Source organism: Pezoporus wallicus, unplaced genomic scaffold (genome assembly GCF_028554395.1).
Source record: "Pezoporus wallicus isolate ANWC-B61680 ecotype Strahan unplaced genomic scaffold, APGP_CSIRO_Pwel_v1 contig_8803, whole genome shotgun sequence".
In the NCBI taxonomy this organism is placed as follows: Eukaryota; Metazoa; Chordata; class Aves; order Psittaciformes; family Psittacidae; genus Pezoporus; species Pezoporus wallicus.
This window is the reverse complement of record NW_026635049.1, coordinates 41,396-58,758: the sequence shown is the minus strand read 5'-3', so window position 1 is coordinate 58,758 and position 17,363 is coordinate 41,396. Positions and strand designations below refer to the sequence as shown.

The following is a 17,363-nucleotide window of genomic DNA, read 5'->3' as shown; positions in this document are numbered from 1 at the left end:
TGTGTATCAGAACTCTCACAGGTGTGTGCTACAAAACACAACTTCTTCCTCAAGGCCTCTTTACAAAGTGTTTTCCCCCAGCAACCCTCCTCATCGAGTCACTGCCTAGGAAGCAGTCAGGTTTACTATGTTCAGAAAGTCATTAAAATTGGCTTTTCCTGGACCAGCTTTTGAGAGCAAGCTATAGACCAGAAAACAAGACTTCTGTTTCTTACCTGTAACGTCTTCCCCAGACCCATACAGTGAGCAAGAATGCAGCCAGAACCAGGAGATGTCTTGGTTTTTTTCACAGATTCACAACAGCAATCCCACATGAACTGAACACCTGAAGAAAATGACGGAAAATTTTCTCATGAAATACTCCATTTATTAAAATTCACCTGGTAAAAGACAGATGTGAGCACTGTAACATCATGGCAGCTCTTAGAAAAGCAGTGCTCAGGATTAATTATTGATTAATTTCTGTCCAATGATCTGTATGCATGGGGATCTTTGTCTTGAACTTCAGTATAGTCACAAAACTGTATAATCAGTTTTCACTGAAGATGTGGCAACTGGGTGAGAAGCTATTACAGTGCAGACTGCATATGACTGATTTTGGGGAGAGGGAGAAAAGAGGAAGACAGACTGAAAAGTGGAATGGACTTAATGAAAAAACTAAAATGACCGTGGTATAATAGCAAAATTATCTGAAACGAACTGGAAGAACTTCTGCTCAGATACATCAGATGTGAAGTTCTATGCTTAAAGAGGAAAAAAAGATCAAGTAAGAACTGTGACAGCTGAAAAAAAAGGAACGCAAATATATGCTACATAACAAAATGCATTAACATGAGGGTCTGCTGGGTGATTCTTCTGTTCTTTGCAATAGATTTACTGGGAATTGTATTCTATTATGCTATACTTGGCAAAGATAAGGCTTCAACTTATCCTCTTGTATCTGGTTCAAGGCACATCCCTTTCTTACTAAAATGGAAAGGTTACAAACTTTGAGGAAAATGTAAAACAACAGAATAAGCTGTAAAGAAAATTCTGATTGCCTCTTCTCCTTTTCCCTTGCACTAGAAACCAAGTATGGAAAGAAGTCATGTTGACTTGCAGCCATGGCAGGTACCAGGAAAACACTGTGAGACTTTGAAATCTTCACTGAAAACTATAAAAAGTGAATATACTAATTCCTCACTAGAATGGGTAAACATGTATTTGATTCTGCCTCAGCATTGAGAACTAGATGATTCTAAGGACCCTTTCAGCTTTATATTTCTAAGGTTCTCTGCTTGTAAAACAGAACTGTGTATTGCTGGCCTCATATACTTTGTTCAGATGTTCAAAAAAGAAAGCATTAAATGTGACATTTGCCTGCCAAGGAGTTTTTCTCATGATTCTAATTCAGGCTATGTATTGTGTACCAGTGGAGGGGGAAAACAAATACATTTAGAACTCTTATTTTCTTACCATCTACTTGATGTGGTTTCAGTCTGGTAACTATACTCCTGTGAACCTGCACTAATGGTTCTTTGGTTTCTTCATCTTCATCTAAAACCAGCTTAGTTGTAATGGGACATTTCAGAGGCGAAGCATCCTCAATCTCTATCACCTAAAAGCAGAAACAGGTCATCACAGGAATACTTCACATATGAATAATACCCAGCATTTGGAAGAGTGCTTTTCCCCACAGAAAGGAAAGCAGTAAGGCAATTGAAACAACTTTCTAAAGACATCAGTAATCTTCAAACTTAGCAATATTAACCTGCACTAAACTACAAATAAAACTTGTGGTTTACAAGGCTACATGTAAGTACTTCTAAAATTACTTATTAAATTGAGGTAGACGTATCATCTTAAACATCAACAATTCAACTTCCAAGCATTCTGCAAAGAAAACAGAAAATACCTCTCTCAGTTTCTCTCTCTCCCGTTCTCTTTCTGCTATACGTTTTCTTCTTTCTTCTTCTTCTTTAAGTGCATTTTGAGTCTCTGTTCTAAGCTTATCATCTTTAATAATTTTCCTTATTTTCTTCCTGCCTTTTCCAGGAGATTTGGAATCATCATTTTCCTCATTCTCAGAATTACTCTATTACAAATTAAACAAAGTAAGTATTAGCAAGAAAATTACGGCACAGACCATCAAATCTTTCAGTTTTAGGCAAGCTCCCAAAAACTTCTAAGCGCACAGGTGGACTTCAGCTCATAAGAAAAAAGATAACTCTTCTCTTTAAAAAGCAGGTTAGCCAGCATGACAGAAGTGCCACCTCAGCTATAATATATTCTGAGATATGGAAGATAAGCCCAGCTGAGTACTGAAGGCACTGTTATAATTTGATAGTAACTAATGATGAATAAAGAACTAGTTTTCTGTTCTACTGGTGCTAGATGGGATCAGCCATCACCTACTCCACACATAGGAAAAGAGACCCTAATACTAGGAAAACCTTAATCTACTATCTGTGTCACCTTCTAAGCTTAGTTTAAAAATACCATTTATTTAAAAGATAGCATGCATTTTTACCAAGAACTAGACAGGAAATGGCTTCAGGTAAATGCAATGTTTTTTCTCCATAATGGAGCCATTTTACAAATTCTAGCACAGAACTGACTTCGAGAAAAGTATTTTTTTACTGTACTTTCTACAGAGCTGTTGGAGCTACCCAAGTCCCTAAGCCAGAAGAGACAAGAACTCCTTTTCCCATCTATCAATTCAAAACACAATAAAGTACCTTATTGTTGTTTTCACTTGAAGAATCCTCTTGAACCTTGATACGCCTTCGTTTCTTTTTCTGTTTGTAACTGCGCTGGTTTTCTTCTGCCTCAGCTTTCTTGGCAGATCTATAAAAAGAAGGAAAAAAGCACTATTAGTAATAACAACTCACTGCCTCACTGAAAAACAATGATAAAAAGGACATGAATTCTATTGCTAAATAATAGAATATATACTCCTTTTATGGCATCAGGTGTTTACTTTCAAATTCCCTCCTCCCCCTCAACTCACTGGACACACATAGGAACAGCCTATTCCAGACAACCCTGATGAATCTCAGAATTGTTTCTACTGCTACCCACCATTCCTCAACTGGTACTGACACATTTGGCATAAAGATGCTCATTTTTTATTAATCTTTTGTGTGTTCTGGCTCCCTGAATCGCTGCGTACCACAAAGTCTGGTATGAATTCAAAATACATTTGCTGCAAAGTTAATCAGCAGATACCAGATTACAGACAAATATCATCAAAGGTTTTAAGGACTGATGCAAAGTCTTTACCTTTTTCTATCTCACTGCCTAAATGGCACTATCAAAACCCAAAACTCAAACAGCAGGATAAGCACAGCTATCTTTTATTTATACCTTGTTCTTGGACGTTGGTCATCTTCAGACTCACTGACCTCTTCACTAACTGCAGACTCATGAAACTCAGAGTCATTTGAATCATCGCTGCTCACTTTAAAAATAAAGGGTGATTTCATGTTGAATGTTACTGCAAAGTTAGCAACATGATGTATCTTCTGATTACACAACAAACTGTTTACAATCAACAAGCACTGTAAAAGTTCATTTCAAACAGCACAGGACCCAGTAAACATACTAATAAGCAACAGGAATATAAGGGGTAGAGTAGAAAAGTTTCACGTGGAAGCACTACCTGAGCCCTGACAGACAGCATATTATGCCAACATAAAGACTTGAGGTCTTTATGTGTCTATGTATAGTTTACAAGCAAATGACAGAAAGCATTACATTAGAAAGTAACACATTTCAAAGACAGTGGGTGAGGAGGAGAGAACCCAATGGGAAACAGTACTGAATTTCAGGTAACAGAATATGATTTTTAGTTACGTGGAAGCTGTTGGTTTGAACGTTTTAGATACAATTTTATAATCACACTTTACAATTGACGCAACAACCCTTACTTACTAACAACATCTGCAATTATATCACCGTATTTATGGCTTGAAGTTTCTTCAGGTAACACAAATTTAAATTGGACTCGAGACAATTAAAAATACATCTAAACTAGCAGCATTAGGTAATACTTCCATAACTACTTTTAGGAGTTATCACTGGCATTTATAAGTAATTAAGACCAGTATGCCACTTAGCAACTTTATAGTTTCTCTTTGACCTTGAAGGCAGCGGAAAGTTTAACTGTTTTATGAATAACAAGGCTTAACCCAACCATTGTTTTATATACATGGGGAAAAGTAATATTAATAACACAGGGATAAAAACCATCTAGCTGAAATAAGTATATTGTTCTACTTGAGACTAGTGAACTTAAGAGACTTACACTAAAGAATCCTGAGAATTAATCTGGCTGCATCTTACTTGCCGCTCTAACTTACAATTGGTATTCATGGAAGAAATGTTGTTGGTAGAGTTATAATGCCATAAGGAAGGAAAGCACGAATATACATTCAGATAAAAATGAGAATTTTGATGAAGGAAAATGGCAAACAAATCACACTGCATCTTTTAGTCTATGGAACACCACAAAAGATGGCTGGCAGTAGGGCAACACCAAGAACAGGGAAGTACCATGTACCCTTACTTCCACTTGCCATGAAACACCATCAACATCGACCACACTGACCACTGATAAAAAGCATTTATCTTTACTATCACTCCCCTCCCCTGCTCAAAAGGGTTAAACGCAAGGGGCTGACACGTTCATTGTTCCTGCATGCAAGGATGGAAATCTCCAAGCCAAACACCATTTCACAGTGCCATCTGGTGTTCAACTACAGCTTGTGACATTTGAATTCCAGGCTCGAGAAGTTCCTGAAGCACAAAAGGCCTACTGACAGTCCACGTTAAAGGGAGAAATTACACAAAGGACAAGACTGACTTTCACAAAGTGGACATACTGGGCTGGCCTCTGTTGTTTAAGATTCATATTCTAAGACTCAACAAGGTTAATCCAATTCAGAGGATATAATAAGTGGAGACAGCTGCATTTGTATTCAACATCTTAAATAAAGCTATTAAACCCAGGTAAGAGAATTCTAGGATTTAACACATAGGAAGCTCATGCACAGATTGTGGAATTACAGAATTCCAGATCTCCATTCAGACACGCTTTGGACTTATTTTATAGAAGCAAGTACTTGTTGTGACAAAGCACATTTAGGTTACGTACCTTTCCTTCTGTTTCTGCGCTTCCCTTCTTTCTTCTCTTTTGGTTTTGCCTTTTTTTCTTCACCAGATTCTCCGTCACTCATTGTCAGCTTGTGCCTCAGCAGTCTGTGTCTGTATCTAGGCTTCTTTGATTCTTCTTCTTCTTCCTCTGAATCTGATTCAGAATTATCTTCCTTTTCATTCTCTTCTGTCAGAGATAAGAGTCAGTAACACATGCACACCGGTCATTTTTTTCTTACAGAAATGTGGCAAGAATTAAAAGCTGAATTAATTGAGGCTCAATTCTGTGCTTTTCCAGGAAACCACAAGCAAAAACATATTGTTGTTTCCTCAAATTTTAAGTATTTTACACTGGGAATGTCTGCTCCAGTAACTGCTTATGTAAGTCAAATCTCTCCTGTGTGTTTGCACACCTTAGTGTATAGATTGCGCCGCACAAATCCCTAGGACTTCTCAATTAGTGACAAAAATCAGATTATTAACAAAAAAAAGACACCTGCAGGAGAGTAAAAGAGATGATAATCTTCATGGCATCTACACTGGCCTCTATCTGGCAACCACCGATTAATACCAATGACATCCTTTTGGTGAAAACGAAACCTTAGAAATTACAGTTTTCCCAAGTAAGCTTTGAAATGACAACAGGCAACACAGCACCACTTTTTCCCAGATGCTTTTTGGTGCTCACCATCATCTCCTGTGTTTTCAATTTGCTTTCCAGTTTTCTTTTTTCCTTTATCCGAGTCATCATCTGAAGATGCATCCTCATCAGAGGAAAGATTGGCTTTGATTTCTTCTAAAAGCATTTTCTTGGCAATTCTTTGAAGTAAAACAGAAAAAACTATTTATTCCATTGTTCAAGGCAATCTATGAACGACAAGTGTAATCCCATACCATTCTGAACGTCAAAAAAAAAGGGGCTGAAGGCTGAACAAAAGAGACACACATGATGAAGAGTCATTGTGGTTAGGTCAGTATATCAGCAGAATCCCAAAGTGTAATGTGTTAACTTGATTTTAGAAAGCAACATGTGTAAATGCGTCTTAAAAAGAAAAACGTTTTGGGCTGTACAGCAAGACTGGAGACAACTATAAAATGTACAGGGCTAAACATTTCATTTTATTCATGGCCTATCTGAATGGACTCTTGTCAGTTTGGGACAGGCACCTATATGAATTCTAACTGTTCATGAACATGACAGTGAAGCAGACCAAACCCTAACACTCAAAGCATTCCCCCCTCCACCAACGATGACTCTGCTTACTTGATTTAAATCAATAAGACTCATTTCCTGAGGCACAGAATCTGACTGGTGTACACATAAACAGTAATAGTTTTTAGATCAGTGCATCACTGAACGTGTGTTTTCAACAAGGAGAAAAAGATTACTGCAGTAAACATTAACTCACAGGTTTAAAAAACCAAACAAAAATGAGTATATTGCCCTATCTCTACATATCTCACTTTCAACTGTGTCACTGTTCTAGTTGCCTGGGCCCACCCTACTGGTATTAAATGCCTCAGGGGAAACAAACCCACACTGAACGCCTCAGGTAACTACCAGCACTTGCCTAAGAGCAACTATAGCGTAATATATGCGTGTATAATCAGACACACAAAAGCATTTTATGGAACATTACAGGACCTGAACTTCAAAGAAAAATTACAATCTTATTTCCTGCTCCACAAAGCGTTCTCTCAGCTTCTTGCAGTTTCATTTCAGCACAAGAGCGTTTTCAGCCAACGTACAAGTAGTTACTATGGGAAAATGATTGATTTTCATGCTCTTGCAACATAAAAATAATCTTACATCAATCTAGCCAAGGCAAGATATAAAATATGTCAAATGCCCAGGAAAACAGTGGACTTCTGAGAACCTGTACTTCCAGGGGGAAAAAGCCCTGAAAGAATGAAACAAGGCCTTCTTCATCGAAACATCAGAGATATTACAGTTTTCATCCCATGGTCATCATTTTAAATGATCAAGTCTGATCAAGTTTTGCCTTTCAGGAGAACTGGAAGGATTTTATACCAGCCAAACCCCATGAAACTGAACCACAACCTAGGCTTCACTTGGAAACACCAAAGGAACAGTGATCTCTAAGTACAGCTTCTTACACAGTTGAAAATTAAACTGTTACTTTTATGTAGCGCATGTAAAATAGGTTTTAAGAAATCCAAATTCATTTTTCAGGATGCAACGTGTCCTTACAACACAGGAACTTTTCAGTGCCATTTTATTTCCTACTTTTTCGAGCAGTAGTATAAACACACAAAATATTCTAAAACTACTGTATATTCAGTTATTATTAAAAGATGGAAGTAAAACGGTTTCATAAAGATTAAGGATTGCTCAGTGAGTCACAGACTGCGTCCATCAGCACTGGAACACCCCCCCTCTTTTGAGCAGTGCCTTGTGAAGAAACAGCTGATTAAAACTGTAAGATGCGGTACTCATTATAAGCTTTGATTTCATGTACATCAACAGATCACAGTGTGAACTCAATGAAAACTTAAAGTCCATAGATAACTAACTTCCTCTTCCAAATGCTTTTCTGCATTAGGTCCTTCCAGAGGATTTGGAAAAGGGACTTGGTTATTTTTGTTGCCTGTTTGTTTGGTTTGTTTGCCCTTTTTTAAACCCACCACATTGTGTATAATAGCAACAAGAATAAATAGCTCCTTAGATAAGAAACTGAGACTCCTTCCATCTCTTAATGGTCACAACTTCTTCTTCAAACTGAAACTGTTTGGGATGTCACAAGTTGGCTTCTCTTTAAGAGCTTTCAATGTGAATTAGTAACCTTGAATCCTACTGTAGGAAATGCAGATGGCAGCAATTCAGCTACTTCGCTTGTTTAAAAAAATAACAATATTCCCACCAAAGTTTGCTTTGGAAGAGTTAAAAAAAAAACAAACCCCAGAAAAAGGAGAAACGCTAAAAAGAACTGCAAGATTTCAGCATTCAATCCAAAAGCACTGCCTAGAAACACGGCCCCTGACTTACTTTGGGTTGCCCTCAAATGCATTCGTAAAGTTAACACAACTTGTATATGTGCAACCATACTTACCTCTCATACAAGTCACCTTTAAAAATTTGGTTAACTATTTTTAGACAAAGGTTGACTTTGGTTCTTAAAAGAAGACACACATTTTCCTTTGTTCTTTTATAAAGATTGTTTTCAAGGGGGGAAAAGGAAAGCAAATGCATCATGCACATAAAAATACCATGCACAGAATGCGCTACCCATAACCAGAAGATGCTGTTATTTTCCTACTAATCACCACCATAACCCCAAGCAGACTGGGTAAACTTACTAGTTTCTAATTGTTTATAACAACATTAAGAAGTTATTGCTTTTATACCCTGCAACAGAAAATCAAGAAGTATTTTTTTAGCTAGGATAAGGATTCAACCACTTTGAACCAAACTGAGATGGAACTGTCTGTTCAATGAAAGAAGCCACAATGCACTCCAAGAAGCACTTCAATGCACTCCACTGGTACAGTGTTAGGCTAAAAATGTAAGACATTGTTGAGACATTCAGAATTTAAAAGATTCGTATTTTGAATGTAACTGCACATCTGACAGGAATTTCAAGTGTAAGCAATATTAGCAGCAAACAGATTAAGCCTTGTTAATGCATCTGACAAATGACTGATAGAACAAATGGTTTATATGAATTAGAATAAATTAAGTACTGGACTCCTGAAACTGGTTTTAAACTAAATCCTATGTGGCTCAGGAGGATGTATCCCCTGTTTTAAGATACAAACCCATTTAAAGTGACCACGCTTCTAAGCTAAGAAACTTCATATGGCAGGTTTAATATTTTAGTATTTGCATTAAGATCAGCTGCAAGTACTAAGAAAAACAAGCTATGACAATGTGAAAACTCCCTCGCTCATATTCTTCCAGAGAAACCCATGACAGTCAAAAGATACCGTACTATTTACTCAAGTCAAGGACATAAAAGGTATTCTTGGCCAACCAGATGTAACAGTTGAACACTATAAACAAATTTAATTAAGAAGCACAGAGAGCTGCATGACCTCCAGCACAGGGCTTCAGGTAGTGAAACAAACAGACACCCCCCTGCATTTCACTCACTTCTGCCACTGATCTGCTGTGACCTTGAGCATGTCATGTTGCCCTGCTCCATCTTATCTAAACATATGGTGTTGCTTACGAGGGCATTTTCCCAACACGTATTTATACAGCGCCTTGCAGACTGGGACTGTAATCTCAACCAGGACATGATAAAAAAACAAGTCTAGAATAAAATAACAGCATGTAATTTTCTGTCAATTGGGATTTAAATATAGTTCACCTTTGTAAGAATGACACTAACAATATACATTTATAAATAATGAATTGGTCACTACATATTTTTCAACTTACACTCAAAGGAAACACTTTTAAACAGAGATAAGCAAACTGGAAGTTGCTTAGTTCCAGTACAGGACTATTTTCAATTATCCTTCAGACACTGCAGCAAAAACGGAATAGCAGGTGCAGCCTCTCATGACGGGGAGTTAAATTCACACCATAATCTGCACCATTCTTGTTCAGGAATTTGAGAGTGCCGATATGATGGACTCAGTAACACACTGTCAAAAATCTTGGGTGAGACAATGCTACGACTGTAAAAGTAATTCTCCTCAGAGTCATAATTTTGTATGTTAGTAAGTGATCATGATGCACTATTACCAATTGCATTATGTCAACTCACACGTAGTGTTCATAAATACCTACTAATTACCTGTAGCAATAAGGTTGCCCGAAACAAGCCTTTGGACTGGGGAGGACATTTTTATGTGGCTAATAAAAGCCACTATTCTTTTAGCCACAGCACTACCAAACTAAATGGGCCTTTGGTATGTTACTAAAAAATTTAGAACCATTTAGAATATACTTTCAGAGACGAATATTTGGATGAAATGATATTAATAAAATAAAACAACCAAAAGAAAAACGGTGAAAACTGCCAAACACCTTCTTCTAAATACTGTGCTGTCTTTGTTGGAACAGTCCGATTTTCAAGCTGTCAGAGTTGTATTAAATTAAATGCTGGGACAAGAAAAACGTTTTACAAAAATTTATTGCAACCATCAAATATTTAAAGGCATTCTGCATTTAATACACTATTGACTTCTTAATAAACAAAACTACTGCAAACATATTAAACAGTACCATTTAAAAGATCAGAAGGACCAGTAATAGATAATTACACAACATAAGATGAAAGCATACAGCACTGTATGTCATATTATGACCCACTTGGATATTGCATTTTGGCAAAGATGATTTCAAGACTATTAATATTCATGTCATGCACATCCAAAGGTATTCAAATAACAGAACATCTAAACTAGAGACTTGCAAATATGAGAGTTCCCACACTACAAACACCCAGTAGGTACTAGGTACCCTCTTTGGCCTGGAAGAAAATAGGCAACTTATCTGAATAGCAGGTAAACTATTTAAACACTTTGTGTTGAGTAAACAGAAGAACAAGCTTTTAACTTCTTGAAATTTGTGCCATCTTTTTACAGTTTATGTATCTGATTTGGTGCCAAGTACAACGCATTGATGAATTGAGAATCAGACTGCAGTTACCAGTTAACATGTCTGAAGGTTGACAAAACTGTTTATTGACAAAACAGCTCCCCATCTCATAGAGTCAAAATATTCCCTAAATAAAAACTTCAACAGAGATTCATCTTAAAAACAAAGTACAGAAACTGGTTTTTAATCCCCAAATTCATATTAATGATTTGATCGTTATCAATTGGGTTAATTCATTTCCCAATATAGTTCTTAAATTAATACTTAAGATCTGCCAGTGACATTTGTAAAGTTAACACTGCTTTGACAAGTGTATTTGCTTAGTTATCAACCAAGAAACACTTAAAAAACAAACAAAAAGGGAAAAAGAAGGAAAAAACTCAAAACAGGACTGAAATTAAAGAACCAGGATCTTCTACGACCAACGTTTACATGTTCTGCTTATGACCCTGTGCTGTCAAGTCCCTCAAGAGCATCCTTCTTTAAAATCTGAATTACTGGATTAAATCTGATGACTGAAACCAAGCTAGAACTACATCAGCAGCAATGTTTTGATGCTAAACTGAGGTCCGTGGAGGATATAAAACAGCGTTTTGAAAATTTACTTCAGCCACAGATCAAAACATACAACTCTGTGAAACAAAGATTCCCTCTTCTAAACTAGTAAGGCTCAGAAGCAGAAAAAGACTCCAGCAGCAACTGTGCAAAGCTATGAAGCTGGTCCCACACATGCAATATGGCCAAGAAAAATCAATCAGTTTCTGAAATACTGCATAAAAAGTTGCTGAACAACTCTTCAGCTAACTACAATAGCTTCTAAACAGAGAAACTGTGGCTCAGAATTGAGCGATACTTCATGTTGTGCATTCACGCACGAGGCAACAAAGCTTCTACGTTTTCTAACCAGGCTAATTTTGATGGCTACAACGGCACTTCATTTTTATTGAGCTTGAAACTGAAGCACGCATAAGCCACAATTCTGAAAATGCCTATGCAAAGACTTAAAATGTGTGTATGTATCATTAGTCTCTGATACCAGTTAAGCCTATGCACAGTGCTTGTAGAATCAGGGCCTTAACTCTCACATTAGTCACTTCAGGTGTTCTCTAGTGGATTAAAACTCAGATTAATGAACAACTGAAAATATCTAATCCTGTTTTCCCCTATATTTGTGTTTTCTCTTTATTGAGAAAGGGTGTTTCTATTTAAAAAGCAAATTAGATAACAGTGATAAAACGAAGTTCAGTCAGAAAAATCTTTAGCACTGCATATTGCACAGATGCAAGTATTTACCTTCTATAAGGTACTTTTACCACGTAACTAGCTGAAATTCACATTTATCAGAAGTAGATTTTTACCTGCCTGAGTGAAATCCTTGCCACCTTTAATGGGAACATAAACCGGACAGTGCTGCAGTGCATTTATAACACACCCTATGCAAGGTGTGTTAGCTAACATGTCTAAATACTTTCTTTGCATTTCTGGATTTTGGCCTCTGTTTTCTGGCCCCTTGTTCAAACTTGCGGGAGGCCCGTGAGCGAGTCTTTACAAGGCAGGCAGCCGTGGTTTTTACAACCTGCTTGCTCTTCCGTTGTGCCGGTTTGCGCCCACGCCTAGGGTGTGTTATAATCTTTTTTAAGTCCTTACGGATGGTATCATACCTATTCTCAGGATCGTCATCATCATCATCTTCCTCCTCCTCCATTGGAACAGCCCTTGATTTAGTCTCTCCCTCATCTCCTGGAGGAGGAAGGGGAAACAAAGAAACAGAAGACATGAACACTTAATACATGTAAACCAGCAATAAACAACACAGCACATGAATGACTGTCTCCATCAAGAATTCCCATATAAAACCAGCTTGGTAATACCACCACTTTTCTACTAGCCAAGAACCCAGTTATCCTGAATTATAAACCCATATTTTAGAGATACATTTTTATTAAAATAATATTGTAGCATTAAAAGTCTGTAGCTTTTCAAGCAGCACTTGCTTGGATACTACACAAAACTTGCACTTCTTTCCCTATTACATACTATGAGATTGGGTTGTTTGGTTTGTTTTTTTTTTACACCAAAACATAGGGAGACTGAATACTCCACCTATGAGTCAGAAATTAAGTTTCCTACGAAATTCCTGCTCCATGTCAAAAGCTCCACTACTGACATCCTGTAAACTGAAAAGGCCCATTACAGAATCACTCGCCAAACTTACAAGCTACCGTGTTGCTAATTAAGAAGTACTCAAGAACAGTCTAATTCTTGACCATTTTTTCTTCCTGGGTATCAAATACGATGCATGTACCTTTGTTGTGCCTGTGTAAAGACTTATGGTTTGGAAACTACACGTGCTATCCTTACTGCCAGTATCAAAACACAGATGCACAATGTGCATATTGTCCTGATGGAAACCTCATCAAAACCAACAGCAAGGGAAACGTCTCAGAGCAAACAGCAGAGTACAATACCTGCCTTTAAGCTCCTCTGCGCTCCCCTGGCTGAACTGAGAGGAACTCAGGTTATTTCTAGCACACTCCCCCCTTTCTTTTCTCTCATGATTCTAACTCACGTTGTCAGTCAATCAAATCTGCTCATTAGCAAAATTAATCTTAATGACCTGAGACCACCTCATTCTTAACCTCTATTGATTATCTTCTACCTGTAGGGAGAGGACTAAAATGAGGCTGCGACAGGCTTGTTCCAACTTGTTTTAACATATGCTTTTCCTGGAATTACCAAGCCAGATGACTGACAGGACTGTGGTAAAGGGTGATCACAGGAAGCCCCTCACTCCTAAGCCTGGATAAAGAGTAATATCCTGTTGGTTGAACCAGATTCGAAGTCTTATTCAACAATCAACCTGCATAGCTTGTTCAGACACAGGAAAGACCTCTTTATTTATTCACCTATTAAGCCAAAAGCAAACTGAAGAGAAAGGGCAAGTTTGCCTCCTTTTGAGATAATGTGACAAAGGCAGGTTCTCACAGAATCATACAATAATTAAGCTTGGAAGAGACCTCTGGACACAGAGGTCACAGTATTACACACACACAGACACAATTAAACTTGGGACTTTAGAAAACAAACATTACAAGGCTGTGTATTATGCAGAGTATGAAACTTACATCCCAACTGCTACTCTACAAGGATGGAACATGTGAGGAAAGTTCAATGAAACACCCTTAGAAGCAAACAAATAGTAAATAATTTACCTGTCCTGGTAATTAAAACAGAAAATAGATTTCATTTTTTTTCTAGTTTAAAATTCATCTGCTGAAGATGTGCACTGTCCATGCAATGTGGAAAATAACCTTCCTTTTTCAAGTCCTTTTAAACCAGGTGTTCAAACTCAGCAGTTCTGAATTTCTTTCTAACTTCCTAAAGATACAACACACCGATGAAGGGGTTCTACCTTGGCAAGAATTACTACTACTAAATTTACAAGCTGACCAATTGGAGCTCGCTAGATACCTACTGCTTAAAACCATCTTCTGCTCAATAGTATCTGGGCAACCAAACAAAGGAACAGGCTGTTGAAAGCTGTGCTGCAAGGCAATACCTGCTGGCATTACAGGCTACAGCTTCTCAAGCCTCGCCATTTACACTGACATCCTCTTTCATATGAGCGACAAGCTGTATACATTGAAATGGGTGCTTCCAAATCAGTACCAGAAAACCTATCTATTAGCACATGTAAACGAACATCTCTTGCACACCTGATGACTGACAAAATCCTGCACCAGCAGACAGCATTAAGTTTTCAGTCACTGGCATAATCTTCTGCTCATCGCTGCTTCCATCACCTGTCGAATTCTGTTCATCATTTTCTTCCTTATCAGACGAGGAAGTGACAACCACCTTTTTTGACACTTTCTTTTTTAAGTCACCCTTTTTACTTTGTTTCATTGACCCTCTTTTCATCTTTTTCTTACTATCTTCACAAGACTCCTCGTCAGAAGAGGACGAGTCATTCTGCTCCTTCTTGGAAATTTTCTTTTTGTGACTGATTTTCTTCTTTTCTTTAGTTTCAGCGTGGGTTTTCCTCTTCACAACATCTTCAGAAGAACTCTCCTCTTTTAGGGGAGATTTCTCAGCATCAGATGACAAATCAAGCTGCACTCTCTTAGATACTCTCTCTCTTAAATTCCTCCTTTTCTTATCTTTCACCACTGGCTTCTTCTTCGTTTTGTCACTCTCAGAAGAATTGCAGCTTCCTTTCTCTGGAGACGACTTCTCAACATCAGAAGAGGAATCATCTTGTTCTTTCTTGTAACTTTTTGTTTTCAGCTTTTCAGATTTCTTCACCTTGCTTTCAGATTCCTTTTTATTCTTCAACCTGTCTTTCGAAGAATCAGAATCGTGCTCTTTCTTCACAGATTTCTCCGTGCTCTCTGAAGATGAATCTTCTTGTGCCTTTTTCAAATCCTTGCCCTTCTTCACTTCAGTTAGCCTCACACCTTTAGAACTCTCCTCTTTCTCCAGTGAAGACTTCTCAACATCAGAAGACTCATCATGCTTTCCCTCTGCAGCGTCTTCTTTTAAGTCTCTGTTCGTCCTTTCCTTAGCAGCTGATCGCTTGCCAAGTTTTTCATCTTTAGAAGAATGATTTGTCTCCTCTGGGGAAGACTTTTCGGCATCATCATCTTCAGAAGATTTAGCTCTCTGTTTCTTCAGATTTAACTTTCTCTTACTATTTACCTTTTTCCTCTGTTCTTCCTCAGACGAATCATAACTATCATCTTTTCGTGAGCATTTTTTCTTAGCTTTTTTTGCAGACTCAATTTTACTCAAAATCTTTATTTCTTTTTCTAACTCAGAATCATAGTTTGAAGAATCCGAATAGTTCTGACGTTTCTTTTTAGCAGCAGCAGAATTTTTTGCTGATTTGCCTCTTTTAGCATCCAAATCTGAACCAGAGCTGGAGCTTTTTCTTTTTCGCTTGCCGTTTTCATCCTTCACTGGCTGATTCTTTAGAAATTTTGAAGTCTTCTGATCGTTTGTTGGGGTTTCACTATTGCTATCGATGTCTGAAGAGCTGCGACTCATCATAGCTACTTCTTTAAGAACAGCTGGCACCTCATCAGAGTCTGAGCTGTGATCTGATACATATGGCTTTTTGGACTTAGATAGTTTATTAGGCCTGGGGCCATCAGCAGTACTGTCAGAGGAGTTTCTTTTGTCATTTTTCCTCCTTGGTTGCTTTGATGATTTTCTCTTGCGTTTTTCATTACACGTGTCGTTGCTGTCTTCTTCCGAGTTTGAGGTTAAAGGACTGAGGTCCGTTTGGCGCCTTAGCGGTGTGGTCTTCACCCGTGGCGATCTCCTGAGATCAGATTCCTCTACAGGCGAGACAGTTTCATTCTCTGTGGAAGGCTCACTGCCGGCGTTATGATTTTGTTTTCCAGAATCACAGTTCTCTGCTTTAGGTGCTACATCCACATCCTTACTTCCCTTTTCTAGACTGCTGTCCTGATCTTCAGCTTTAACTGTAGACTCTGAAATGGAAACAGGAGTCAATTTTACGATCAATTCTTTCGTTCCTTTAGCCGATGACTTTAACTTGGTACCACCTTTGGTATCTTTCACAGGAGTGTTCAGTTTTGTATTTGCATTTAAAGTCTCGTGATCAGCTCCTGTATTTCCATTGTCTTGTTCATCTGATGCAGTCTGGATCTCCATAGCAGATTCCAGATTCTCAAAAATATCTTCAGGAACAGATGAGGGAATGGACACTATATCCATGTCTAAAGCCTCTGTACTATTAGGTTCATACTGAGGTTCTTCATTTCTGCCAGACTTTTTCTCTTCACCAGAAGTATGCTTGTCACCCGTTTGTTCCACTGTTGGAACACTTTGATCCATGGGCTCACTGTCAGGCTCTTCTGAAACAACTTTCTTCTGTGTCTTTACCATGTCATCCTCTTTTAATGGCACATGTTCCTTTCCTTCATCTTTTTTCACCTCGTTTTTTTCTGATCTAACATCAGATTTTTTCTCTTTGGTATTTTTATCTTTGAGTTTAACATTCAAAGCTTGAATCTCCAGGTTCAGACCTTCTTTTAGTGCTAGATGAGCTTTTTTCATGTCATTCAGCACAGACTTAAAAGCTTTCAGCTGACAAAGTTGCATAGTTGGGCTTCTTTCTACATTTTCTGCAGCGTTTTTCAAAAAGTTTACAAAGCTGGAATTGAGATTTGCTGTCGTTTCAACCAGCTTTTTTGTTTTCTTAAGCAAGTCTTTTGGCACCATAAGTGCTTTAAAAGAATACGTTAGGGAACCCGAATAGGAATCTTCGAGTTTTTTTTCTTCTCCGTTACAACTGGAATTGTTTCTTTTTGGAGAGAACTTGACTGTGTGATCATAGATTTTACTTTTGTCACTTTCAACTCGGATCTTTTTTTTGTTTTGTTGCAGTAACTGTTCTAGATTTTCAAAGACACTGTCACATGCAGTGACCAAGTCCAACAAAGGCTCTGGATGGCAAATGTAACAGTGCCACTGGTTATTCTCATCCAGTATAGTCGATAGCTCCTTTCGACCCAGGTTGCGCAAAATGCACTTTTTACAGAAGGCGTTATGGCAAAAGTCACAGCAAATCAGATTTCCACCTTCAGCACACCACCTGCAACGAGACAGAAAAGACGTAAGAGTCTTACCTCTG

General features: G+C 37.9%; 1 protein-coding gene across 9 annotated transcripts in view; it reads right to left on the bottom strand.

Annotated features, from left to right (window-relative positions):
• ATRX (ATRX chromatin remodeler) overlaps positions 1–17,363 on the bottom strand; it is an 80,665-nt gene that overhangs the window by 37,976 nt on the left and 25,326 nt on the right. For 8 of the 9 annotated variants that reach the window (XR_008971106.1, XM_057400441.1, XM_057400414.1 and 5 more), the window contains 9 exons: positions 14,419–17,324; positions 12,364–12,442; positions 5,822–5,952; positions 5,135–5,320; positions 3,346–3,439; positions 2,718–2,826; positions 1,895–2,074; positions 1,456–1,597; positions 216–325 (listed from right to left, as the gene is read on the bottom strand). Coding sequence is in view for 8 of the 9 variants with exons in the window: in XM_057400441.1 (XP_057256424.1) it covers positions 216–325; positions 1,456–1,597; positions 1,895–2,074; positions 2,718–2,826; positions 3,346–3,439; positions 5,135–5,320; positions 5,822–5,952; positions 12,364–12,442; positions 14,419–17,324 (3,937 nt within the window). In the remaining variant the exon portion in view is untranslated. The remainder of the gene's footprint in view (positions 1–215; positions 326–1,455; positions 1,598–1,894; positions 2,075–2,717; positions 2,827–3,345; positions 3,440–5,134; positions 5,321–5,821; positions 5,953–12,363; positions 12,443–14,418; positions 17,325–17,363) is intronic. The other variant, XM_057400424.1, reaches the window with a different exon arrangement.